This window comes from Protobothrops mucrosquamatus, unplaced genomic scaffold, assembly GCF_001527695.2.
Source record: "Protobothrops mucrosquamatus isolate PMUCROS unplaced genomic scaffold, P.Mucros_1.0 scaffold553, whole genome shotgun sequence".
In the NCBI taxonomy this organism is placed as follows: domain Eukaryota; kingdom Metazoa; phylum Chordata; class Lepidosauria; order Squamata; family Viperidae; genus Protobothrops; species Protobothrops mucrosquamatus.
In genome coordinates this window covers 174251-199286 of record NW_015386856.1, presented here as the reverse complement: position 1 = coordinate 199286, position 25036 = coordinate 174251, and the positions used below count along the sequence as shown (strand labels likewise).

General features: G+C 56.3%; 1 protein-coding gene across 1 annotated transcript in view; it reads left to right on the top strand.

Moving 5' to 3' along the window:
* EPPK1 (epiplakin 1) overlaps positions 1–17924 on the top strand; it is a 65121-nt gene extending 47197 nt beyond the window's left edge. Inside the window, exons 23-25 of the mRNA XM_029284377.1 lie at positions 86–1097; positions 15232–16771; positions 16817–17924. Coding sequence (XP_029140210.1) covers positions 86–1097; positions 15232–16771; positions 16817–17924 — 3660 coding nt within the window. The remainder of the gene's footprint in view (positions 1–85; positions 1098–15231; positions 16772–16816) is intronic.
* The last annotated feature ends 7112 nt before the right edge of the window (positions 17925–25036 follow it).

Genomic DNA, 25036 nt, shown 5'->3' with positions numbered 1-25036 from the left:
TCTGAAGTCCCGAATGGTGGAGGTCACCGCTGCGGCGTTTCACGGGCGTAAAGTGTCGGTGTGGGAGGTGCTTCATTCCAAGTACATCCCTGAGGAGAAAAGGAAGGAGCTGCTACAACTATACCAATCGGGCATCCTCACCATTGACCAGATGGAGACCGTGGTCTCCGCCATTGTCAATAAGACAGAGGAAATGAAATCAGGAAATCAATATCCTTCACGGTATGACCTTTTTCAGTATACTTTGGAGTTGGAGAATATCAATGCCATTGTCCGTGATATCCAGGATCAGAAAACCTCTGTCTGGGATCCTTTCTTTTCCAGGTGCGTCTCTAACCACAGTCAGGAAATAAGTCTCCTTGAATCTCAAGGATCGACCTTTAGCGTCCCAGGAACTGCCCAGGGCATGTCTGCTGCGATTACACAAATGGGGACCTCAACTGATGGGGCTTCTGTCTTCTGCGAATCTGCACAGGGATATATTTCCTCCCCCAAAAGCTCTGAGGAGTCTTTGGCAAAAAGCCCCTTTCACTCGCAGAGTGCTTTAAAGTCTCGATTGTTAAATTTCCCTGTTGCTGATTTCCCTGGAAAAGAAGCTTCGTTGTGGGATGTACTGCATTCCCATTACGTTTCCAAGGAGAAGCAGAAGGAGCTGCTGCGGCTCCATCAGTTTGGCGATCTCAACCTTGATCAGATGGAGTCTGTGGTGTCTGATATCATTCACCGTGACAAGGAGGGGAGAGAGATGCCGAGCGGAGGCTGCTCAGCAAGCGGCAGTCCTGATTCCACCGCGGCAGAAGACGGCGAGTCCCAGGCTCGGCAGCTGCAACTGAAGAAGACTTTGAGGACGACTCTGGTCCCCGTGACAGTGGGAGAATACCAGGGGCAACGTGTGTGTGTCCTGGATCTCCTCTTCTCTAAATACGTCCCTCAGGATAATAGGCAGGAACTCCTTGAACTGTACAGAGCGGGGGCTTTACCCATTGAGGACATGATAAGCAGAATCACTGTCCTGCTGGAAGAAGCGGAAAGCCAGCGGGAGAAGCGAGAGACCAAGAAAAGGGACGTGCGTCGAAAGGAGAGACAGGACCAAGGGGGTGACCCATAAGCAATGGGGGCATCTCACTGGAGCCCCCCGATTCTCTTCTCCCCAATCAGCCAGGCGCCTCTGGCCACCCCCACCAAGCGCAGCCTCTCCGTTTGCCACCCCACCCGCCTCCCCCTCCTCTGCTACTGCATCTGGCTGGGGTGGGCAGTGGCATTTTCCCCCAGGCTTGCTTTCCAGCCTTCTCACTCCCCACCCCCACCGCCATTATTTCCACTCTGACTTTGGTTTTCCAGAACTGAGATACTTTTGAAGGCACAGGAGAACAAAATCAGTTCCTGAAGGAGGCAAAATGATGGGCCCTGCTCGGAACTGCTTATGGGGCTGGGGGGGGCACTTGGACAGTCCCAGAGATGTGAGGGTTCCGACTGGAGAGGGGGGGCTAACTGGGCAAGACTCCAATTCTGCTGCAACTTGCTAGCTACATGAAACTGGGCTAGTGGACTTGTCTGTTTCCATTGGCAATAAAAAGAAAGAAGATGTGTTAAAGTTCCTTTGATTGCATTGGGATTTGGTCCAGATCCAGGCCGGTTCCCAAGAGTGGCTAAAGGGCGGGGGGGTGGGGGGGGTGAGCAGAGGCAGGCAGGGTATTTTCTATCTGGCTGATGCATTTCAGTAGCGGATTGTTGCCTCTGGGGCCAATGAAGTCCCCGTCTCCTAAAACATAAAGTTTAAACCCTACTTAAGACTTAAAAACTGAAAGCCCCCCCCCCCCGTCTCCCCAGTGGTTAAAAGAAACAAGAGCTCCACCCATAGCCCATTGAATAAGGACGGAACAGCTTGACTAAGTCTTCCCATGCCTCTCTTTTCCTTGAATTGTTTAGCAAATTGTTCTGACAGACATGCAAAGTTTGCTCTTGTGGGAGCTATAGACGTCTCCCCCCCCCTCCTCCTCCCCCTCCTTTGAGACCTCCAGCTTCAATGGTTTACCACCCACTGAGTCCTCCTCCTCCTCCTCCTCCTCCTCCTCCGATTCAGAGTCTTTTCCAGGCTTGTTCCCCATCTGGGAGGCTGAGACTCCCTTTCTGACCGGATGTCCTTCTGGGAGGAACTTTCAGCCCTCGGCCGAGCTCTGACAATAGTCCTGGGCCCAGAAGAGTGCGGAAACCAGGAGATGCTTTGGCCAAACTGGAATTTCTGAATGTCGCTCCCAGAGGCCAATTTGTTCAGAGAGTGTCAGCTGGAAGAGATAAGTTGTTTTAGCCAAGCCATTTTATGCTTGTCTGTTTATATCCTGCCTTTATTATTTTTATAAATAACTCAAGCTGGTGAATATACCTAATCCTTCTTCCCCCTCCTATTTTCCCTGCAACAACAACCCTGTGAGGTGGGTAGGGCTGAGAGGAAGGGTTTGGGCCAAAGTCACCCAGCCGGCTTTCATGCTTAAGGCGGGATCAGGACTCACAAAGAACTTTGCAAAGAAGGGATGCATTTAATCCCTCTCAAAACAATTAACCAAACCAGAATTAAGGTATGAGGAGAAGGTTTTTTATGTGCCAATTAATCTGTATATTGCAAGGTCCAGAGAGGATGAACACAACCTATGAACCCCCTGCCGGAGTTTGTTGACAAAGAAGAGAAGGAAGAAATGGAGGGACCGGTGGACTTTGCTATTTCTTTTGCTTGTCTTTTCCTATTTTTTGTTTGCTTGGTTACAAACAGTTTGGCATTTGCCAATGTGCTGACACAAACGGAATGCAAGTATGGAAGCCGGACTAGGCTGAGCATTAACAAAGGAGCTGGATGAGTGGGGGGGGCAGCAGCAGGGGGGCACCTGGCTAACAACCCAGCCCAGAATTCTCTGGGAACTCACCAAAGTTCACCTCCTGTCAAAATGGATTGGGGGGAGGGGCGGGCATGTGGATTACATGAAGACCCTTTGGGGCACTTTGGGCCCAAAGGGGGAAGCACTCGAAGTGGCCGTTTTCCCTTCCATCCGGCGCGTCTGGGACCAAAGGGATTCCAGGGGGGGGGGTGAGGGCTGTAAGCCAGGTTCTCTCTCTGAACACCGGCGGCTCAAGTGATACAGCTGAAATATTTTGCCGTATAGATCTGTAAGATTGTTTGCACCAGCAGTAGCAATGCTACGGGAAAAATACAACACAGAGGAGATACAAGATAAATATTTTGATAACATAGATAATCCTTGGTTTATGACAGCAATTGAAACATAGTTATAGACAACATCACAGGAATGCAACACTTAACAACAGCAGTTCCAGCAGCCCTGGTTGCCAATGTTAAGACCTTATAAGTCATCAAGTGAGGACCTCACACGACCCTGACTTCCGACTTCCTGCCGGCTTCTCCACTGACTTTGCTTGTGGGAAGCCAGCTGAGAATGTCAGAAATCACAATCCTCTGGCTGCAAAAGTTGCTGTGATGTTGTAACCCTGTGTCAAGGGCCAGGCGCCCAGATGGCCATCGCATGGCCGGCCACAGGGAAGGCTGGAGAGCTCCAAGGACCGGCTGCAACCACTACTCATTCAGCGGTCATAAGTTTGAACAGTCACTGAACAAGTGTTCATTAAATTAAACATTTTTCAGCAGGAACAAATAAACTGAAAGGGGTCACAATTCCATTTAAAGCTCACTTATATTTTTAAAACTGAAAAAACAACGGACAGGCAGACCTGGGAGGATATTCTCTGAATTGGGGTCAGAAACAATGAATTAATAAAATGGTTATTAAAATGTGGTATGCCAAATCTGATATCGGGAAGGGTCCTTGATAGAAATTTAGAGCAAAGTGGATATTTTCAAAGTATTTGTTATATAAACTCTTATTGATTATGTTATCTCTATTCAAATGGTCCCCCGCATGTCATTCAAATGACACTGGTGCTGCTTGGGAAGAGGCTCCATACGGGGGTCAAACGCTCCAGTAACCCAAATTAAGCCCACGGCCATGGATCCAAGCAGGCCGTGCCGCATGGTTACTTCTCAAAGAGCCAGTTCCATAAACTTGCCCTCCACAGCCCACAGCACTCCAGCTGCTCAACTCTACATTAATTTTCAACTAATGAGCTACTTTTATCTCACTCTTTTAAGTCGTTTTTAAAGAAAATTATATGAAGCAAGCATCAGTAACAACACAAGATGAAACTAATTTTAAAAATACATCAAACAAGCCCACATCTCAGTAGGAGGTAAATAATTACTTAGCAGAACTGCAGTTGTCTGAATGGTTCACTCAGGGATCCCGGTTTTAAGCAGCACTTTTCAGGAAATCAGAAATAGTCGACGTTTCTGAAAGTTTGAAAAATTTTATTTAATTATTTATTTATTTATTTAATTACATTTATATCCCGCCCTTCTCCTTGCGGACTCAGGGCGGCTGACAATAGATAAAATGCTAACATGTTATACATCTAATTAAAAATCGATTAAAAAGAAATATTTAAATACGTCCAATTTAAAAGTAATTAAAACCCCTTTAAAATCCCTTAGGCCAGTCCCGCGAGCTGGAACAACNCAGGGATCACCCTGATCTCTGGGGGCAGTTCGTTCCAGAGGGTGGGAGCTCCCACAGAGAAGGCCCTACCCCTCGGGGTCGCCAGCCGGCACTGTCTGGCTGACGGCACCCCGAGGAGACCCACTCTGTGGGAGCGTACAGGTCGGTGGGAGGTAATCTGTGGCAGGAGGCGGTCTCGAAGATAGCCAGGTCCGATGCCGGCTGGAAAATCACATGGTTCAGATGTGTTCTCTGGAGACTTCTATAAAGATTTTTCGACATCTTAATTTCGGGAGGTTTTATTAATATGTAGTTGACTGCAACAGGGAGAGGATCTGGAAACCTTGAGATTCTCATGCCAGACAAGAATTCCCCAAAAGCTGCTTCAAATGGGCCCATTTCATCACTTCATGTATTGTGGACCACAGCTTAGATACTAAACAATTAGCTAACCATCTTAAATTAAATCTCAATAAAAGTATATTTCTAGATAAGTCTAGATTCATTCCAAAAAGAAACAAATAGCTTGCTGAGAAAATAATTGAATATAGTATTATTTTTGTAATAAAAAACTTAAGTGTTTTCTGCAAAAAAAAATTGTCCATTATTCTCAGAAAAACAGATCAGGTAATTTACGTAAACTTGCAAGAGCACAAAATAAAAACATATAATTATGTTTCTTCAGAATTTCTGCTTTTATGAGGCCCACCTAAATAGAGATTCGTCTGATACTCTCCTTTCGTTCACTTATAGAAGTGGGAGCTCTATTGTAATAGACAAATAGTCACCTTCGCAGAGGAGACTCTAAGTAAGAGCTCCATAGCAGTTACTGAATTCATTTGCAGATGGTACTGTACTTATTTTGTTAAGTTCAATACATTTGGCCAAGTAAATCAGCGTATTAAATTTATTTGCAGAAGATACAATACTTACCCTTTAAATGCCACACAGTCAACTGAGTATGTTAAAAAATACTTTTTAAAGTCCCTTATAGCAGCCAGGCCTATTAATCACTTAAAAATAATTGAACCAAGCTGGGAGGAAGCAGAAGGAAAGCCCCCACAGTCCCCTAATGAAAGCCCTGCTTGCATCCAGGGAAACTGCATTTCAGAACAGAGGCCTGGGGGGGGGGGCATTACTACCCTCACCTTCACCCTCACCCCCCTGGGCTACAGAGACAAAGCCTCCCCTGGGCCTGGGATCAAAGAGGGCAACCCCCGCCAGGCTGCTCTCCTGGCTCAGTTGGGGGAACCTTCCCAGAGGTCTCTGCTCAGCTCAGCCATCCAGGGAGGGTGGGGGCCCTCCGGACCCTGTGGGGGCTCGGTCAGCCCCTCTGAGCCAAATGCCACCTTTGGCATTGCTCTGAGGAGTAACAGAATTGGAAGGGACCTTGGAGGTCTTCTAGTCCAACCCCCTGTTCAGGCAGGAAACCAGAGACCATTCCAGAGAGATGGTTGACCAAACGCGGAGGGGTACTCCTCGCTGGAAGCAGGGAGAAGGAGGCGACCTCTGGCGATGACCAGAATGCAGGAGCAGGGTCCCCACAGCTGATTCTCAGAAGGGGTTCTGGGGTTCAAGCACTTTGCACATGCTCAGGAATGCCTAGCAGAACCTGATAAGGGCAGCCTGGTAACATCCGAGGAGCTTCGGTGGGCAACGTGGGGAAGGTCCAGCCCTAAGGTTAGCTAGCCCAGAACCCCCCGCCTCGTGCTCTCCCTGTGAAACTGAACACTAAACCCCATCATCCACAACCAGCACCCAGCAGGGAGTCACGGAAGTCGGAGAGCGCGGAGGACGACCAGCAGGCGGCAGCCGAAGCTCAGCGCCGCCTCCGTCCTCCGCGGGACCCGGTCGGGAAGGAGGGTTGCGCTGGGGCCGAGGCGCGGCTGGGGAGTCCTCCGGCCACCCCAAACGCCACGCTCGGCCCGAGGGGGAGGGCCTGGGGCGGGTCGCCTCCGCTCCGCTCGCCCGCGGCTGTGCTCGTCGCCGGGGACCCCCGCCGGCCAGCGCCACAACAAAGGAGGCCCCGAGCGAAGGAGGGCGGGAGGAGGGGCGCGGATTGAGGTGCCCGGTGGGCCCCGCCAGAGTAACGGTCGAGCCCCGGAGCAGCCCCCGGCCGCCTGCCCGGAAACTCCCGGCGGCCGCAGAGAGCGCGCTTTCCGCCGGGCCCGCGAGGCTCCGGCCCCGGCGCTGCATTCCAGGAGGGAGCGGCCGGCCAGGGGGGTTGCAGGAGGCGCCGCCTGAGCAGCTCCAAGGCGGCCACGATCCTTGCTGGTGCGGAAGACCCAGCGGGGCCCTGAAGAACGGCGGCCGCTCGTCGCCTCCGGGGCAAGTCCAAGTCTGGCTGCCGGACAAGAGGCTGGGCCGCCGCCCGGTGCACGATGACCTTGGAAGGGCCCAAAGGGGCTCCGGGGAATTCTCGGCAGCCCCGAGGGAGCGGGGGTGGGAAACCTCTGGGCCTTGCTCCTTCTAGGTGGTTCTATGGGCGTTGTTTAGCCCTGGGGTTTCATAAAGCTCCATGCTGGGCTTCCACTACTGCGCTGCAGGCCGGCCTGCCAGGAGGGTGCAAGGATGAACTTGAGAAACAAACGGGCCCCCGAGAGCCTGTGGGGCCAGCAGTTAGCCCAACCTGGCCAGGGGCCTCACCCGGGGAGGTCACCAGGGACGGCCTCCGCCACTTTCCAGACCCCTGGCATTTCTCAAGGCCTGGGGGTCTTGAGCTTGTATATTGCCCAGAGCGGCTTAGCTTGGGGGGCTGGGGGTGGAGAGAGAGGGCAGCAGCAACATCCAGGGTGTGATGGGGAGAGAGGGTGGGAGTCTGGGTCAGACCCTCCTGGGGAAAGCAGAGTGGACATCTGGAAGGGGTTTGGCCTTCCTCCCGAGCAGGTAGCACCCTCAGTGCCAGAAGGGTTTGCTCCCTATTCGCCTGCCAGCGGCCTCTGCCCCTGCCTTGGGCTAGTGCTGTATAGGTAGTCCTCGTGTCACGACCAGTTGTTGGGCAACTGTTCCAAATTACGACAATGGTGACGATCAGAGGCCTCAGCCTCTTTTTTTGTGACATGCTCTCATTGTGGATGAGGGGGGCTGACCTGGCGTGGGCAACTGGGAGCTCGCCTGGGGCTGGAATACTGCACAGGTAGCTTTGGGTGATGAAGGCAACCTGTAATTTCCCTGGCTAAGCGATGGAAAGTGCCCCGTCCCCCAAGAGCTCTGCTTAGCAGTGGCAATTCCAGCAGTCTTGGTTGCTGTCCGAATCCAAGAGATACCTGGGTCCTGGAAATTAGAACATACTAGAGTAATAGAATGACAGAGCTGGAAGGGACCTCAGAGGTCTTCTAGTCCAACCCTCTGCTCAGGCAGGAGACCCTATATCATTCCAGACAAGGGGCTGTCCGGTCTCTTTCTGAAAGCCTCCAGTGATGGAGCACCCACAACTTCTGGAGGCAACTTCCGCTCCACTGGTCGATTGATCTCGCGGCCTGCAGGGCCATTAAGCCGTGGTGGCCCAGTGGTTAGAAGACAGTACTGCGGGCTAATTCTGCAGGCAGTTCGATTCACCGGCTCAGGGCTGACTCAGCCTTCGGTAAAATGAGGACCCAGATTGTTGGGGGCCATATATGCTGACTCTGTAAACTGCTTAGAGAAGCCCTGTGAAGTGCTATATAAGTCTAAGTGCTATTGCTATTAAGGGGAAGAGGTGGGAGTCCCAGGCAAGGAGCACGGGGATGCGTTGGTGATGTGTGTGTGTGTGGGGGGGGAGGCTGCTGCAGGCAGGTGGTACAGAGCACAGGGAGGTGCATGAGTGCCGTGGAGGGGTGTCCTGGGCTGATGCTAGGGAGCACGGGTGGGCTGGCAGGGACCCCTGTGGGCCCTAGGGAGTGTGACCAGGCAAGAGTTGTAGGCAGGCTGGAAAGGGCCTCCGGTGGGTACTGGGGAGCACGGCTAGGCGGGGGCATGAGCTCCAGGCTGACATGTGCTCTGGAGTGTGGGCAGGCAGGGGGTGCTGCCCTGGGACCGCACACTCGACAGTGGGACTCTCTGGAGGGAAGCCACAGGGGGGGCAGACAGCCCACTCCCCTGCTGACACCCCGATGACTTTGCTTGTGGGAAGCTGGCATGGAAGGTTGAGATGGGGGAGGGGAAACACAACTGTGACTTGCTGCGGCGTTGCAATCGCAGGCCGAACCCTCGAGCCCCTGGATCGCAATTGTGACTGCAGGGATGCTGGAATGGCTGCACTTTTATAGACTAGTCATACGTCCCCCTCATTCCGCATCGTCGTAATTTTGAACAGTCACCAAACAATAGGTCATAACACGAGGACTACCTGTGGAAGACTAGGGGGTTGGACTTGATGACCTCCAGGGTCCCTTCCATTATTCTTATTCTTATTCTTATTATTATTATTATTACTATTATTATTACTACTACTACTACTACTACTACTACTACTATTATTATTACTACTACTACTACTACTACTATTATTATTATTATTATTATTATTATTATTATTATTATTACACAAGCCCAAGGCAGGGGCAGGCCACTCGTGTGTAAAAAGGGAGCAAACCCCACCATTCTAGCACTGATGATGTTATCTGGTTGGGTCACGAAATGTCTGCCAGAACAAAACAGGTTCTTGAGGTGGGTTGGGCTGAGAGAGAGGGACAGGTCCGAGGTCACCCAGCTGCCTTTCATGCCTAAGTAGGAATTCACCATCTCCAGAGGTTTCTAGGTCAGTACCGTAACCACTATACCAACTGGTCCTTTTGGCCAAGTGACAGAAAAAACAGCTGGCTCTGCTTGGAGTTGAATGTTGAGTAGGCGGGTCCTCCCGGGACAAGTGAAGCATGGAATCGTCCGGGGTGAGCTTGAACTTGCAGCTCTTGCAGAAGTGAACAGGTTCCTTACATCGACTGAAGCAGCCACCAGGTGCTCAGATCCCTCTTGGTTGGTCAAAGCTTCTTGGGTGGTGACACGTGGACCTGTGTGGCAATCATGTCTTCTCTGAAGGAGATAGTGGCTTCTCTTGCCTTGGAGGAGATGCTGTTATGTCCCTTCTCAGGAGTCCATTGCCAGCTGCCCAGCAGCTTTGGACCATCTCCCCAGTGGGTCTCCAGTCCTTCCTTTCAATGTTGCTTAGAAGATGGCCGGGTTGCAGTCCTTGAGGGCCAGAAGTGGAGGGCCTGGCCTGGAGGGAAGGAAGCAGTGGGGTACCACAAATCTCTGTCTTAGGCCCAAGACTCTTCAGTATCTCCATAAATGACATAAATGAGGGAATAGAAGGGGAACACATCAAATTTGCAAATGACACACAACTGGCAGGAATAGCCAACATCCCAGAAGACAAGCTCAGGATCCAAAAAGATCTTGACACATTGAACAATGGACCCTATCCAACAAAATGATATTTAATGTGGAGAAAAGCTAGGTTTTACACCTGGGCAGGAAAAACCAAAGGTACAAGTACAGATTAAGTGAGACCTGGCTCAAAAACAGTAACTGTGAGAGGGACCTTGGAGTCCTAGTGGGCAATCACTTAAACACGAGCTAGCCGTGCGTCAGCAGCCAAAAAAAGCTAATACAATCCTTGGTTCTATAAACAGAGGCATAGAATCAAAATCACATGAAGTATTAGTATCTCTTTATAAAGCCTTAGTATGGCCACACCTGGAATACTTGCCTCCAGTTTTGGTCACCACATTACAAAAAAGATGTTGAGACTTTGGAAAAAGTGCAAAGAAGAGCAACTAAGATGATTAAAGGCCTAGAGACTAAAAGATATGAAGAACGGTTGCAAGGATTTGGGTTTGGCCAGTCTAGAGAAAAGAAGGACTAGGGAGGACATAATAGCAGTCTTCCAATATTTGAGGGGCTGCCACAATGGGGGTCAATCTGTTCTCCAAAGCGCCTGAAGGCAGGACAAGGAGCAACGGGTGGAAGCTAACCAAAGAGAGAAGCAACCTAGAACTAAGGAGAAACTTCCTGACAGTTAGAACAATTAACCAGTGGAACAACCTGCCTCCAGAAGCTGTGAATGCTCCAACACTGGAGGTTTTTAAGAAGAAACTGGACAGCCATTTGTCTGGTTATAGAATCCTTGGTTTTATAAACAGAGGCATAGAATCAAAATCACATGAAGTATTAGTATCTCTTTATAAAGCCTTAGTACGGCCACACCTGGAATACCTGCCTCCAGTTTTGGTCACATTACAAAAAAGAGGTTGAGACTTTGGAAAAAGTGCAAAGAAGAGCAACTAAAATGATTAAAGGCCTGGAGACTAAAACATACAGTATGAAGAACAGTTGCAGGATTTGGGAATGGTCAGTCTGGAGCAGGGGTGTCAAACTGCCGGCCCATGGGCCGGATGCATCATAGCGAAACCACGCCCACCCCATTGCAGGCAATGGCAAAAAAGTTGCAATACGTCACAACACGTCACATGACATTGTGAGTTTGACACCCCTGATCTAGAGAAAAGAAGGACTAGGGGAGATATGAGAGCAGCAGTATTTGAGAAGTTGCCACAAAGAAGAGGGGGTCAATTTATTTTCCAAAGCACCAGAAGGCAAGACAAGAAACAACGGAAGGAAACTCATAAGGAGGGAAGCAACCTGGAATTAAGGAGAAACTTCCTAAGAGGGAGGACAATTAACCAGTGGAACAGAAGTTGCCTCCAGAAGTTGTGGGTGTTTCATCACTTGAGGTTTTTAAGAAGAGACTGGGCAGCCACTTGTCTGAAATGGTATAGGATCTCCTGCTTGAGCAGGGGCTGGACTAGAAGACCTCCAAGGTCCCTTCCAGCTCTATTCTGATTCTGATTCCAGTCAGGCTGAGGCAGAGCACAGAAAAGATGTTCGTTGTACTTCCGGATGATTGCAGGTGGATCTGGAATGGGAAGGGGGTGGTGTCCTTGATGGCATCCTTCCGACGGATCATGAGTGGAAAGCCTGGCCTTATAATGGGTCTCCTCCTGTGTCTGGAGCTGGTTCCAGGCAGGCGGATGGGGAAGAGGCTGAGCCTCGCTCCTCCTTCTCAACCTTCTCAAGTCTGGGCGAGGTCATCCATTGACCCATGATATATCGGACCCTAATTGACTAAGGGCCCAGAGACGGTTGCAAGCTGGATGGAGAGGAGCAGGCAACAAGGGCCTAGGGCTGGACCTCCCTCCCCCTCCTCCCCCCCAAACTGGCCTTGGAGAAAGGAGTAGAACCACAGAAGTAGAGCGCCTCCTATCTCTCCCCCCCCACCACCATCGGCCGCTGGCTCAGAAGGATGCCACAACCCCCAGTGTGGAAAGCCAAGGAGATGGGCTGGGGCAGGCCGGCCCCGTTCCCATCCCAGGCCTGCCTCCACAAGGGCAGCCGATGGTTTCTTGGGGCGACATCTGGGCCTGGAGCCATGGACCTTGACAGGTCAAGACAAGCCCTTTCTCCAGAGACACTTGAGGTTGCAGAACTTCTGTCTTCCAAGGACCCCCCCTCCAGGAAGGGAAGTTTGGGCACTGGACAAAATTATCCAATGATGCCAGGAGCAGTGATGACCGCTGGGGGGGGGCAGGAACCACCATTTCCTTCAAGGCAGGCAAAACCATCCTCCCCAACAAAAAAGCGCGCGCGCGCACACACACACACACACACACACACCCTGACTGGCTCCATGTCAGTTCCCTGGAGACCTTGACCAGCAGGAGGGACAGAGGTCTAATAAAGAAATGGCAGAAAACTGCCACTCAAACAGCCTGTCCACTTCCTCAGGGGGAACTGGGTCAAATTCAGCCCAGATGGCCTCCGCAGGACAGCACAACTTTTGGCTGGCTGCCCCCTTGAGGGCTAAGGCCCCTTCCTCTCGGCTCTGCCTGGTGGACTTGATGGGGGGAGGGATTGGGCTGGCAGGGAGGGCCGGCTGCTCCCCCCTCCCTTTGCTCTCCGGCCTTGGGCATCTGGAGCTGGCCACCGCCTTCCCAAAAGGGCAAAACCGGGGCACCTCTCCTTTGGCTTGAGGAACGGGGGGGGGGGTGGACTGATTGTGGAACCTTCCCCCCTCCCCAATCAAGAGGGCAGGTGGGTCTGTGTCCCTGTGCGCCCCTCGGGATAGCCCAGGCTGAGCATCCAAAGAACCGCCTGGCTTGGCTTATTTGTCAAACACTCAGACTACCCCCACCCAGCCTCCCCACCCAGCCTCCCCCCGGGGGGCAGCGAGGCGAAGAGAAAGGCCGAGGGGACGGCTGACCCCCGCCCGCCCCCCCTTTCGGTGGCCGATCGCGCGGCCTTCCCCCCCCCCGCCCCGCAGAGGGAGGGAGGGAGGCGGGCGGGCTGCCAGCTGGGGGGAGGCCGCGGCGGGGATGAGCTCCGGGTCGCCTGGACCTCGCGGGCTGCCAGCCCGGCTCCAGAAACTCCAGCTTCCCGGCAGCCGCGGACCTCGGCAGGGCCAACGCCCCGCTCTCCCCAGCGAGGAGGGAGGGCCGCGGGAAGAGGGCTCGGCACGTGACCGCCGGACCGGCGCTGCGTCGCCCCGGGGCTGGGATGGGGCGCGCTTTTAAAGGCAGGCCGGGCCGCCCGAGCAGGGAGCCGTCGTGCCGCCGTCGGAGCAGGAGCAGAGCCGAGACCGCCGCCCGGAGCCTCGTAGCAGCTTTGCAAGTAAGGCGGGGAGGGGGCGCTCGCTGGGGGATCCCCGCCTTCCCCTCGTCCGGTCCCAGCCCCGGGGAGCAGAGGCTGCCGGGGTCGCGCTTGCCGGGTGGGGCGAGAGCGGAGGGGCCGCTTGAGACGGAGGCGTTGGGGCGTCCCCGGCTGCCTTTCCGCCAGAGGTCGGTCCCGGGCGCCGCCCGGCCAGGCTTGGGACCACAAGGCTCTGGGCGCGGAGGGTCACGCGCGTCGGGAAAGGCGCGCTGCTTTTCCGAACTGGCGGCGGCGGCGGCGCTCCGAGGAGAAGGTCCCTCGGCCAGGCAGAGCCCCGGGTCCCTACAGACCCTTCCCATGGGAGGGGGGGTACTCTGAGTGGGGGTCGCGGCCAGGCTGACCGGCCCCTCCTGACAGCTCTGCGGGGGCTGCCCCGGTCTCCTGGGAGGGCGGCGGGCTGCTGCGGCCAGGAGAAGCCTCTGGAGAGCCGGGCCCCGCTCCGCCCCCACCCCACAATTAGGGCAGCCGTCCCAGGTCAAGAAGCGCCTGAGCTGCCCCGCTGCGCTCCCGGTGTGTCACTTCCTCTGATGGGTCGGGCCGCCTCTGCCCCAGGACTCGGCACCCTGCCCGGCCGGCCTGCCTCCCTCCCTCCCCGAGTGGCAATTAGGGCTGCAGCCTGGAATCCGGGTGCCTCACCGCCCTCCGGGGTATCCCGCTCCTCGGCCTGCTTCCCCAAAATAATTGTCCGGGGTTCAGCCACAACAACCGTCGCCGCCAGCAGGGAAGCGCTCCGCGTCATCCCAGGGCTGCGGTTCAGCCTTCCTCGTGTGGCCGGTTGGTGGGTGGAGCAACCGGCCCGGGGCCGGAGAGCTGGCGCCTCCCCCAAACGTGGATGAAGGACCGTCCAAAACAGGGCCCCGGATGGGCCAAGCCAGGGTCACCTCCCAAGGCAGTTGGTCCAGGAGCCCCCCCCCCCAATCAGCACCGTGCAGCTGAAGCCCAAGGGTGGCTCTTGTGCTGCCGCCTCCCTCATCGGCAGTGCCCCTCCCGGGCAGTGCCCCTCCCATAGAGACAGAATGGGGCCCTCTGCGGTGGTCCTTCACTCCTTGATGAGGTTGAGGAAATGGACCCCAGCCCCCCCCCCAAGAAAGAGAGGGGACAGGGCTGCTGCTCCTGCTTGCTGGTGGTGCTAGCCTTGGCTTCTTTGTGTGTGTGTGTGTGTGTGTGTGTGTGTGTGTGTGTGTGTAGCACTCTGCAGCCTGCTTTCAGGGCAGCTGTTCCTCAGGTGAGCCAATTATCCGCCTTGAGAAAGGAGCTCGGAGGGGAGGCAGCCCTTGGCAGGCCTGAGCCCCACCGGGGCCCAAGGGGGCAAGTCATGCCCTACAAGGCAGCAATTAGAGCAGGGACCAGAGGTGAGCTGGCAGCATCTGGGGCTTGACTGGCCCTTCCCAGCCGGGAGCAAAAGGGGGGTGGGGTGGATGCCTGGCCTCCCACTCAGCTTCCTGCCTGGCTGGGCTGAGCCCTCTTGCCAAGGGGCCCTTTGCCCAGTTGACCTTTTGCTGGAGCACCTGCCGCAGCCAGGAGCCGCTGAGCAGCCACCCTCCGACTGGCATGGCTGAGGTACGCGGGGCAGGCTGGGTCACCCCACAGAGCCCCCCAAGCGCAGGGGGAGGGGCTGGGAGCCGGTTGGAAAAGCCCCATTGGCCGAGGGCTGGAGCTGGGGCGTTATGTCCACATTTCCCAAGGCAGCTGCCCGTGTCCAGGGTGGCCTTGCTCTGGCCATGCTCCAGGGGTGGCCCTTGCGCCTGCCGCCCAGGGGCTGAGGAGTCCTTCGCTTTGGGCCACGTGGCACAAAAGGGTAGGGGGTAAATCTGTGGCCAGAAACCCTGGCAGGTGGGGGATGGCCTTTCGGCTGACTCTCAGGGTGAAGGACTTGCCTGCTGGCCTGGTGAGGCTACCCAAGGGGGGGGCTGGTGAGGAGCCCAAGGGGGGGCTGAGCTGCCTGTGGCCTGCCCTTGACCAAGCCCGTTGGCCTTTTCTCTCCCTACAGAGCCGTCTGCCACCTCCTCCCATCGCCAGAGACAGCGTGATATCTCCATCCAGGTCCAAGTGATGCCAGGAGACAAGCGCTCTACCACGGGGTGTCCAGAGGGTCCCCCTATTGTGCAAGTCCGTGAAGAACCCCACTGGCCCTTCCCTAGCCTGATGGATCCCGGGGAGGATCAGGTCATCGCGGGCATCCTCAAGGAGCCTGGCCGGGAAAAGCTGAGCATCCGGCAGGCCCTGCACAGAGGCCTCCTCACGCACGGAACGGGCCTGGCCCTGCTGGAGCACCAGGCCGCCTCTGGCTACATCGTGGACTGTGCCAAGAACCGGCTGCTCTCGGTGAGAGATGCCAGGAACGCGGGTCTGCTGGATCGGGATCACTTCAACACGCTCTTGATTGCCGAGAAAGCCGTGACCGGTTACACGGATCCCTTCTCGGGAAACAAAATCTCCCTCTTCCAGGCCATGAGGAAAGGCCTCCTGATCAAGGACCACGGCATCCGCCTGCTGGAGGCCCAGGTGGCCACGGGGGGACTCATCCACCCTATGCACAGCCACCGCCTCCCCGTGGAGGTGGCCTACAAGTGGGGGTACCTGGATGCGGAGATTTTCCACCTGATCTCCAACCCCTCCAATCACACCAAGAGGTGCTTCGACCCCAACGCCCGCGAGAACCTCACCTACCTGCAGCTCCTGCCCCGCTGCATCCTGGACTCGGAGACTGGGCTGCTGATGTTCCAGGTGATGGACAAGGGGTGCGTCCATCTGGAGGAGAATGCGCGGAAGTCCCTGAAGTCTGCCACCGCGAAGGTCCAGGTTGGGATATTCCAAGGTCAGGAAGTCTCCTTGTGGGACCTCCTCTTCTCCAGATACATCCTTCAGAATAAGCGGAAGGAGCTGCTGAAGCAGTTCAAATCTGGCTCCATAACCCTTCAAGAGATGACGCAGGTGCTCACCTCCATCATTGACGAGGCGGAGGCCAAAAGCAAGTCAAAGCCCATCCAGATGATGCTTTTGTGCGAGAGAGATCGAAGCCGGTGCAGCTCCGAGAGGGAGGTCATAGAAAAGATCCTGAAGTCCAGGGTGGTCATGATGCCAGCTGGGGAGTTCTCTGGACACAAGATCTCTGTGTGGGATCTCCTCCATTCCAAGTACATCCCTAAAGGGAAGAGGAAGGAACTCCTAAAGCTGTTTGCGACCGGTGTTCTCACGGTTGACCAGATGGAAGTGGTGGTTACTGCCATAGTGGCCAAAGTAGAGGAAGAGAAGGCCAAAGTGTTGAGTGCCGGCCAGGAGGACGAGAGGGGGTGTGAGCCCCAGGAGACCCAAGCACAGCAATCCTTAAAGCTGATCCAGATCCCAGTAACCGCTGGCCAATTCAAAGGGCAAAACATGTCTGTGCTGGATCTTCTCTTCTCTAAGTATTTTTCCCGTGAGAAAAGGCAGGAGCTGCTGGAGCTCTACGGGTCAGGGGTACTGAGCCCTAAGCAGATGGTGGAAGCTGTGAGGAGCACCCTGGAGAAAGTAGAGGCCAGTAGGAAGAGGTTCGTGGTAAGGATTAAGGGTCGGAGCCAGGAAGCCTTGAGGAGCAAGGAGGTTGCGGCAGTTTCAAGCTCCTCCACCTCCCAGCCGGCCGATGACTTGCTGAAGGCCAAGATGGTCATCATCCCTGCGGGAGAGCTCCGGGGGCAGCAGATGTCTGTGTGGGACCTTCTCTCCTCTCAGTACATCACGAGAGACAAAGGGGAGGAGCTCCTGAGGAAGTACCGGGAAGGGGCCTTCACCGTGCAGGAGATGGCCTCCATGCTCACCATCCTGGCTTCGCTGCACGACCTCTTCTCGACTCTGGAGAAAACAGCTCCCAGAACTGGCGCAAAGGCTTCATCCCAGGGCTCGCTTTGTCCTCCCAGTGTATCGTTTGAGGGGGAAGGAGAGGAAGAGGAGGAGGAGGAGGAGGAAGATGATGAGGACGATGGCGACGAGGACCAGAAGAAGAAGGACAAAGTCTTGAAATCGAGAATGGTGGAGGTTCCTGTGGGGGAATTCGCTGGGCGGAAGGTCTCTCTCTGGAACTTGCTTCACTCCAAGTACTTCCCAGAGAAGAAGAGGAAGGAAGTCCTGAAGCTGTACCGGATTGGAATTCTCTCAGCTGACCAAATGGAAACCATCGTCATGGCGGTCGTAACCAAACTTTGTGAAGAAAAGGCTAAAGAAGACCGGCATGGAAGCAGCCCTCCTTGCCACAGCCTGAAAGAAGCCGGGGTGGCTGAGGTCTCCGTCGAGACGCTCCGGGAGAGAACCGTGGAAAGTCTAACCTTTGAGTTTCCCGTTGGGGAGTTCCAAGGCCGGAGGGTGACGGTGTGGGACCTGCTCTTCTCTAACTACGTCTCGGAGGCCAAGCGGCAGGAGCTCCTGACCAGGTACGCCACGGGGGCGCTGAACAACCAGGACCTGCTGGCTGCCCTCACCGCCCTCATCACGGAGGCCCACAGCCAGAAGAATATGCTCAGCATCCCGCCCCTCTTCCCCCTGCTGCCCCGGGAGGCTTCGTACATGATGTTTGGCCCCCCCAGGGCCTCCATGCAAGACCTCCTGTGCCCTCAGGAACAAGAAGCCCAGAACAATGGAAAGGTGACCTACAGCGAGGTCACCATGACCACCACCGTGGTCCAAGGGGCTGAGCAAAAGCCAGAATAGGCCTTGGGCAGATTCTGGAGCTTGGAGTCTTACTCCCAATGCTGGGGAGGGGATGTGGGGGCAGGACACTGACAGGCAGCCCTGAAGGGAAAGTGCTGGGGCGGGGAGGGTCTGCTGGAGGGTCTACCGGGGGAGGAGGGGGAGGTTCTCCTGGGGTCTTAGAGAGGGGCGGTGGATCCAGGGAACCAGTGGGAGGCTGAGCCAGAGGCTGGTTTGTGTCATGGGTTCGGCTAGGCTGAAAGGGGCTGGACCGTCCACCCGTAGGGAACTGGGGCATCATCTTTGCGCATCACGTTAAGCCATCGTGGGGTTCGTTTGGGCACCACACATTATGGGAACGAGGTAGGTGCTTTGGTGACCGGGGCTGAGGCTTTGGTGTGGCACGTATCTGCCCCTGGGTGGAAGAGCCTGACCAGGGTGGCGGCGGCGGTGGTGATGGTGGTGATGGGCCTTATATCTTTGCCCGAGTCCCTTTGGCAGGAATCCCTCGCCTGGCAGCCTTCCCTTCACCTTGGCTGGGGCTGGCAAGGAGGGGGGCCTTTTTCTCAGATCGGTCAGCCCTCGGCCCAGTCCTGTGCCTGCAGGTCAAGCGTTCTCCTCCCTGGGATGCTCCCAAAGGTTGTTCAAAGACCGCACTGTGCTTGGGACCCCCATCCCTCCTGGCCCCTCCCAGGTCCCCAGGTGGAGGATCAGCCTGACCTCTGCTAACTGGCCAGGGGTCTGCCAGGGGCGAGGGAGGCCTTAGCCTGCTCCTGTGGGGACACTGCTGTCCTGAGGCCATGGGGAGGGTCCTGCCAGGGCCAGGAACTGCAGGACGGGCAGGCCCTGCCCTGCTGGCAAGAGGCGACCCAGAATGAAATCGGCCGGTGGGCAACTCCCCCAGCATCCCATCCAGCCCCTGGGTGGGGCGGGGTGCGCTCAGGTCAGGTCAGCTGTCCAGGGACAAAGCCACGCAGGAGGGACCAGGCGCTCGCTCACTGGACTTTGGCCAAGAGCTGGCGTGGGAGCTGCAGATGTGGCTGGAGAGCAGCAGTGGGGGAAGGAGGGGAAGCCCAGGTGCTGCAGTGGGGCTGTGGCGTGAGTGCAGGGACTGGGGGGGGGGCGGGGGGGACTCAGGTGCTTTTTGCCTTGTGAAACAATCTGTTTAATTTTGCTCTCTGCCAATAAAAAGTGGATGTGGATAACCCAATGGCAACTTCCTCTTTCCAAGAATCTGCCTGGCTGGTCACCGTCCCTCCTGTCCGCGAATCAAGGGTCAGTTTCTCCCAGGCGGAGGGATGCAGAGAGAGCGGCCCTTGGCTGGGGCTCTCCAGAAGAGCCGCCCCCCCTCCTTTCTCAGCCACCCAGTCCTTGACCCTCTCCTGGGGAATGGGGCTGGACCTCCCAGAGCTCAGCTAAATCCTCCTGGGGGGGGCTGCAGCCCTCTCCGAGTCACCCGGTGTGGCCCAGGGAGAGGCGCCCCTTGAGCGCTGCAGTCCTCCAGCCCTGGATGTCTCCCACTCCACCACCACCCCCCCGCAGGCAGCAGCCGCTCCCCAACTTCCCTTCTGATAAGCCCCCCCCCACCTCTGATACAAGCAGAGGCTTCCCAGCAGGGCCTCCGGCAGCAGTGGGAGGGGGCCGTGCAATCTACCCGTCTTAACCACCTTCCTACCTGTTTCTGCTGAAAATCCCCAACCCTCAGGAGAAGGGAGGGGGTTGGGAGCCCGGGGGGAGGGGAGAACCATCCCAGAAATGTAAGTTAGCTTAGGGTTCGTCAGGGGTTTCTTTATGGGGGGAAGACCAGCAGCAAGAACTGGGCACAGCAAGAAACTGACCGGCAGCCCCAGAGGATGCTTAGGCCAGGCAGGAGGCCAGTCCCTCTACCGAAAAGGAAGGACCGGGATGACGTCCCAGGGTGTGTGTGTGTGTGTGTGCGCGCGATTCTTGAGGGCGGCCTCGCTGAAGCTTGGGGACCACTGCTGCTTCCTGGATGCTTCCCAGCCACAGCCCAGGAATTCCTGGGTGGTCCCCCACCCAGCTGCAATTAGAGCAGCAAAACAAGGAAAGGAGGAAACAGGTGGGGCTGGCCCACATCAAAGGCCCCAGAGCATGCAGGGCAGAGGTGATATTTCCAGAAAAGTGGCACACCCAGAGAGCGCCTCTTCCGCAGGTGCAGCACCCCTTGATACTGCCCGACTTGTTCTTGGCCTGCCGACAGAGTGAGCTCAGCCCCTGCAGGAGGGAGCCGGAGTGGGCGAGGGAAGGGTGGCAGCAATGGGGGGAGGAGGGAGGGGGGAGGGGTTCCATGGAAGAGCAGAATAGGAAGGGAGCCTGCTTTGGGGGCTGATCAAGAGGGGGGAGGAGGTTTAAAGATCAAGCAGGCCCCCCAGGTAGCAGTCTGGTACGGGGTTGGAGAGGTGCCCGCTACCAGCCCCAGCCTGGATCCTGCCCACCATGCAGCAGCGCCAATGTGCCAGACCGTGGTCAAATGTCTACGGAGATTCTCCGTCTTCCAGGTCATGGTCTGTCCCGAAGGGGCTTTTTTTTCTGGAGGCAATTGGACTTTCTTGTGTTTCTTTTGAAGATGTTTCACTCCTCATCCAAGATGTTTCGCTTGAAAGTCCAGCTGCCTCCAGAAAAAAAGCCCCTTTGGGACAGACGGTGGTCAGGGGGGAGCCCAGGCCTCCCATCAGCCTCACTGGCGCTTACCTCCCCCGTTCCCCCCCCCATTTGTACGGGCTGCCTGTCTCAGTGCAATTTCTTGAACGCTGCAGTGAAGGAGGCCTCACCCTCCCTCCGCTCAGGAGGAGTCTAGATGAATCTTTTCTAATTCACAAATGCGACTGTAGGAAGAGAGCAAGTCCATGGAAGCTTCTGCCAATTCTGAATAAAATGGGAGTCAGAAAAGGAGCTACCAAACTCCTCCGGGGTTTTGGCCACCACAGATTAATCTGTTACCCACAAAGGTGTTGGACAGCAGGGCTGGGCCCAGGGAGACCTGGGTTCAACTTTATCCTCAGCCACAGAAACTCGGCCTACCTTGCAGGGTGCTTGTTGCGTGAAAGAACAGCCTTCTTAAGCTCCTGAATAGAAGAAGGGATGGAAAGGTCAAGAAAGAGGTCATCTTCAGAGGCCCTGGGTCCAGATGGGCCACCTGGACAGCCTGGGGCACCTGCCGTACCGTCCCTTGACCACACAGCATCCAGACAGCCTCCTCATACTTCTTGTTCAATCCTCCAGCTTGGTCAGCCTGAAAGAAGCAGCCTGTCCTGGGATTTCTCTGGTCAGCTGAGCCTCCCAGCCCCAGAGAGAGAGAGCTGGGTTTCCACTGTCTTAATTTCCACCCTGAGCGTCTGCGTTCACCGCCTCTTCTCCGGAGTGAGGTTCCTCCGCACACACACACACCCCGGATCTGGAAGGCCCCCACCTGCTAGTGCTTTGAACCGGGTTGTTTTCATTTCTTTCCCTCCAGGTGGTTGTCCTGCCATTTCGATTTTGTTCATGGTTGCTTTTATTGTCATGTTTTAAATCATTTGTGAAGCATGCCTAAAGAGTCCGGCGACAGGTCCAAATTAAAATAATGCCGATGCTAATAAATCTAAATGCGATCGGGGAAAAGACCGGCCGGTGGATTCGGGGTCAGCGCGCCCGGGCCAGCTTCGCGGCCAGGAGCAGAAGCGACCCCCGAGCGCCCGTAGCGCGCTGCCTGCGGGTTTTCTGACCGGCCGGCCGGCTTCAAAGACTCCCCGACGTTCGTCTGGCAGGCAGCTCGCCCCACGCGGGATTCGCAGAAAGGCGGCGGGGGGGGGGATAGCTCAGCCGCCCCCGCTCCACCCCTCCGCGTCCCGCCTTCTTTGCAGCCGGCAGGGCCGGCCGTTTCCCCGGCGTGCGCGCGATCTCAGTCTGCGCGGGCAGAGAGCGCGAGCCGGGGCTGCCGGGGCGAACGCGGAGGCCCAGGGAGGCCCCGCGTGGCCCGATACGCGCGGCCGCGTGCTGGGGGCCGGCTGGCAGCCGCTTTGGGCCGCCCGGCTTGACGGAGCCGGCCAGGAGGGAGCGCCGGCTGCGGGCACCGGACCCGCCACGGGGAAGCTCCGCGCGGGCGTCTCCCGTCGTGCGAACCCAAGAGACAAATAAGGGCGGCGCCGAGAGAGGGGAAGGAAGCCAAATCGGACCGCGAGCTTGGCTCAATTATGCGCCCGGTCCTCCCTGTCCCCGGGCTGGCCGCCGCCCCGGAGACCCCCTCACCTCCCGGCTGCGAAAGAAATGGACGCTGCGCGGAGCCGGAACGGGGCGCGAGAAGGAGCGGCGCCTTCGCCTCCCTCGGGAGGGGCAACCCAGCGCGCTGCCGCCGCCCCCCCCCCCGTCTGTCCCGCGACCCGCGCTGGATGCGGAGCTTCGCGGCGGGGGCGGCTTGCCTTCTGAGCCACGATGCTGACGCGGTGGCCCGCTCCCCAACACAGGCTACTGTCGGGTGGGGTGTGGGGGGTCCCGCTTCTGTCCCCTCCCATTTGCCGCCTTTCAGCCCAGGCAATCGGCGAACACCGGCATATAATGGCTGTGGAAGGGATGGCGAGGAAGGTCAACCTGCCCGACGCTTCCCTCCCCCCTCCTCGCCTTTGCACCCCACTTCCTCCTCCCCTCCCCCCACCATTGAGTTGGGCTGCTCTTGCGTTTATAGCTGCCAATGGATGTTGCCCCACCAGAAATACTCCTACTAGTAAAAGGGCAAGCAAAGTACAGAGGAAGCATCTTGTGTGCGCAACAGCAGGTGAGGCTGCCACCCTCACGGCAGAGGGCAGGCCAGGTGAGGGGGAGGCTCCTGGTGGGGCAGAACGGTGCTCTCGGGCATCCCCCTCCCCCAGAGGAAGCGGCAGGAACGCGCTGGTTATCCGGAATGGATTCACCTGTCTGTAAACTTATTCTCCAAAGCCCCTGAGGGCAGGATAAGAAGCACGGAGAGCAAACTTCTTTTTTTTTTCCCAAAGAAATTTTTTATTATTTTTCATCATAAAAAACAATTATAATCATAGATAAACAGAATAAAAAGTAAAATCCCCCCCCCNATCTTTGCCATTTCAGCAAGATTCGAAACTTTCAATCTCCAGTCTTCCATTGTAGGCAGAATTGGGCTCTTCCAATTTTGGGCTATCAGCAAACGAGCAGCAGTTAAACAATAAAGCATCAAATTTATCTCTTTTGCATCTAAATCTTGCACAATACCTAAAAGAAACAGCTGTGGGAGAAAGATAATCCTTTTTTTAAAGATTTGCTGTAAGTTCCACCACAATTGTATCCAAAAGGCCTTAATAACCTTACAAGTCCACCACATATGAAAGGAGAGCAAACTTCTCAAAGAGAGATCCAAGCCGGAAGTCAGGAGAAGTCGGAGGAATTCTTGTAGCGAGGATCATTTTGTCTCCCAAAAAGGAAGGTGGGGGCAGTAAAGGAGTCGGATGACTTGGATTTGGTCCCCTCTAAAATGGGTGGAAGCAGCCACACAACTCCAAGGAGATCTCGATTTTAACAAAAGCACGGTGAAAAGAGTCAAGCAGGAACCGGCAGGGCCGATTTTAACAAACCCAAGAAACAGCTGGGGAAACCTTCACGCACCGCAAGGGTGGCGGAGCCTCAGCACAGCCCCCCTGCGAAGGAGGAGGGTAAGGAGAGAGCAGCCTCCAGGCCACTTCCAGGAGGAAGCAGAGGAGGAGGAGGAGGAGAAACAGAAGGAGGAGCTTATTGGAGAGGGAGGAGGAGCTCCGGACCATCTGGGAAGGGTCAGAAGGAGGTCAGGAGGGCAAAGGGGGAGGGGAGCTAAGCCGCAAGAGGGCCAAAATCCAGCCAAGAGGGCTCCCAGAGAGAGGGAAAGCAGGCGGAGGGTTGACCAGGCTAGAAACCAGGAGGTGGCGAGTTCTAGTCCCACCTTTGGCATGAAAGCCAGCCGGTGGTGACTGTGGGCCACTCATACTCTCTCAACCCAACCCACCTCACAGGGTTGTTTTCTGGGGAAATTAGGAGGAGGAAAGTGCCTTGAGTTATTTATGAAAATAATAAAGGTGGGGTTTAGCTAAATAAATAAATAATAACCCAGACCTCTTTGGATCCAGAGGAAGCTGATTTGAATACCACAGGAAGGGGAAAGGGACCTTCCGGCTAAGCTTCCAGTCCCCAGGCCTGGATGAAGGCCAAGGAGCTACAGGTAGTTCTCACGTAACAACCGCTTATTTAGTGAAGTGATAACAACACTGAAAAAAATGACTTTCCACCCATCCTGACACTTACACCTGTTGCAGCATCCCCGTAGTCAGGTGATTGCCCTTTGCGACCTCCCCAGGCAGCTTCTGATGAGCAAAGTCAATGGGGAAGCTGGGGGGGGGGTGTCCCTGCAATTCCTCAGTTAAGGACTGCTGGTGATTTGTTAACAACCAAACTGGGACTGCCGGAGCTGCCATTGGTTAAGTCAGCTTGGTGGGGTGATGTTTCCCCTAACAACCGCTCCACTTGGCACTGGGGTCACCAGCCCAATTAGGGTCATTAAGCATTTGCAAATGGGGGGGAGGGCAAGGGGTCCTGGAGAAGGTGCGCTTTAGGTCATCGGCTGGGCTCCTGGCTCAAGCAAACGCCCTGCACACACCGGAGGGCTTCCTCAGGCCTGGAGAGGTGACCTTGAGACGGCTTCTCTCCTCTCTCACGAGGGACTGGCTGCCCGGCGCCCGTCTGCCCTCCTGCCAACCCTTTGGGGACAAGCCCAGGACCCCCTCTGGCAGGGCCGCCCGGGCGGGTGCAAATCGGCTGCCGAGAACGGCGGGGGGGCGGGCGGTGTCTTCTCAACAGAGTCCCTTGTAGGCCAGCCGAAGAGGCCAGGTCTGAGCAGAGACCCCAGCCCACACTAAAGGGAAGGGGGAGGCTCGTCTCTAAGAGGGCTCCTCGCCTTCACCGCAACCAGCCCCTAAACACCGGAGCCCCCCGGCGGGGCGGGGGAGGTCGGCCGTCGGACGCCTCGAGGCTGGGGGTTCGGCGGGCTCGAGCCTGGCCACCGAGGCAGGGCCGAACCGGCTCGGGAGGCGGCGGAGGCGGGCGGTCCTCCGCGCCGCCCCGTGGTGACGCCCGGCTGCGCTGCGCTGCGCAGCGGG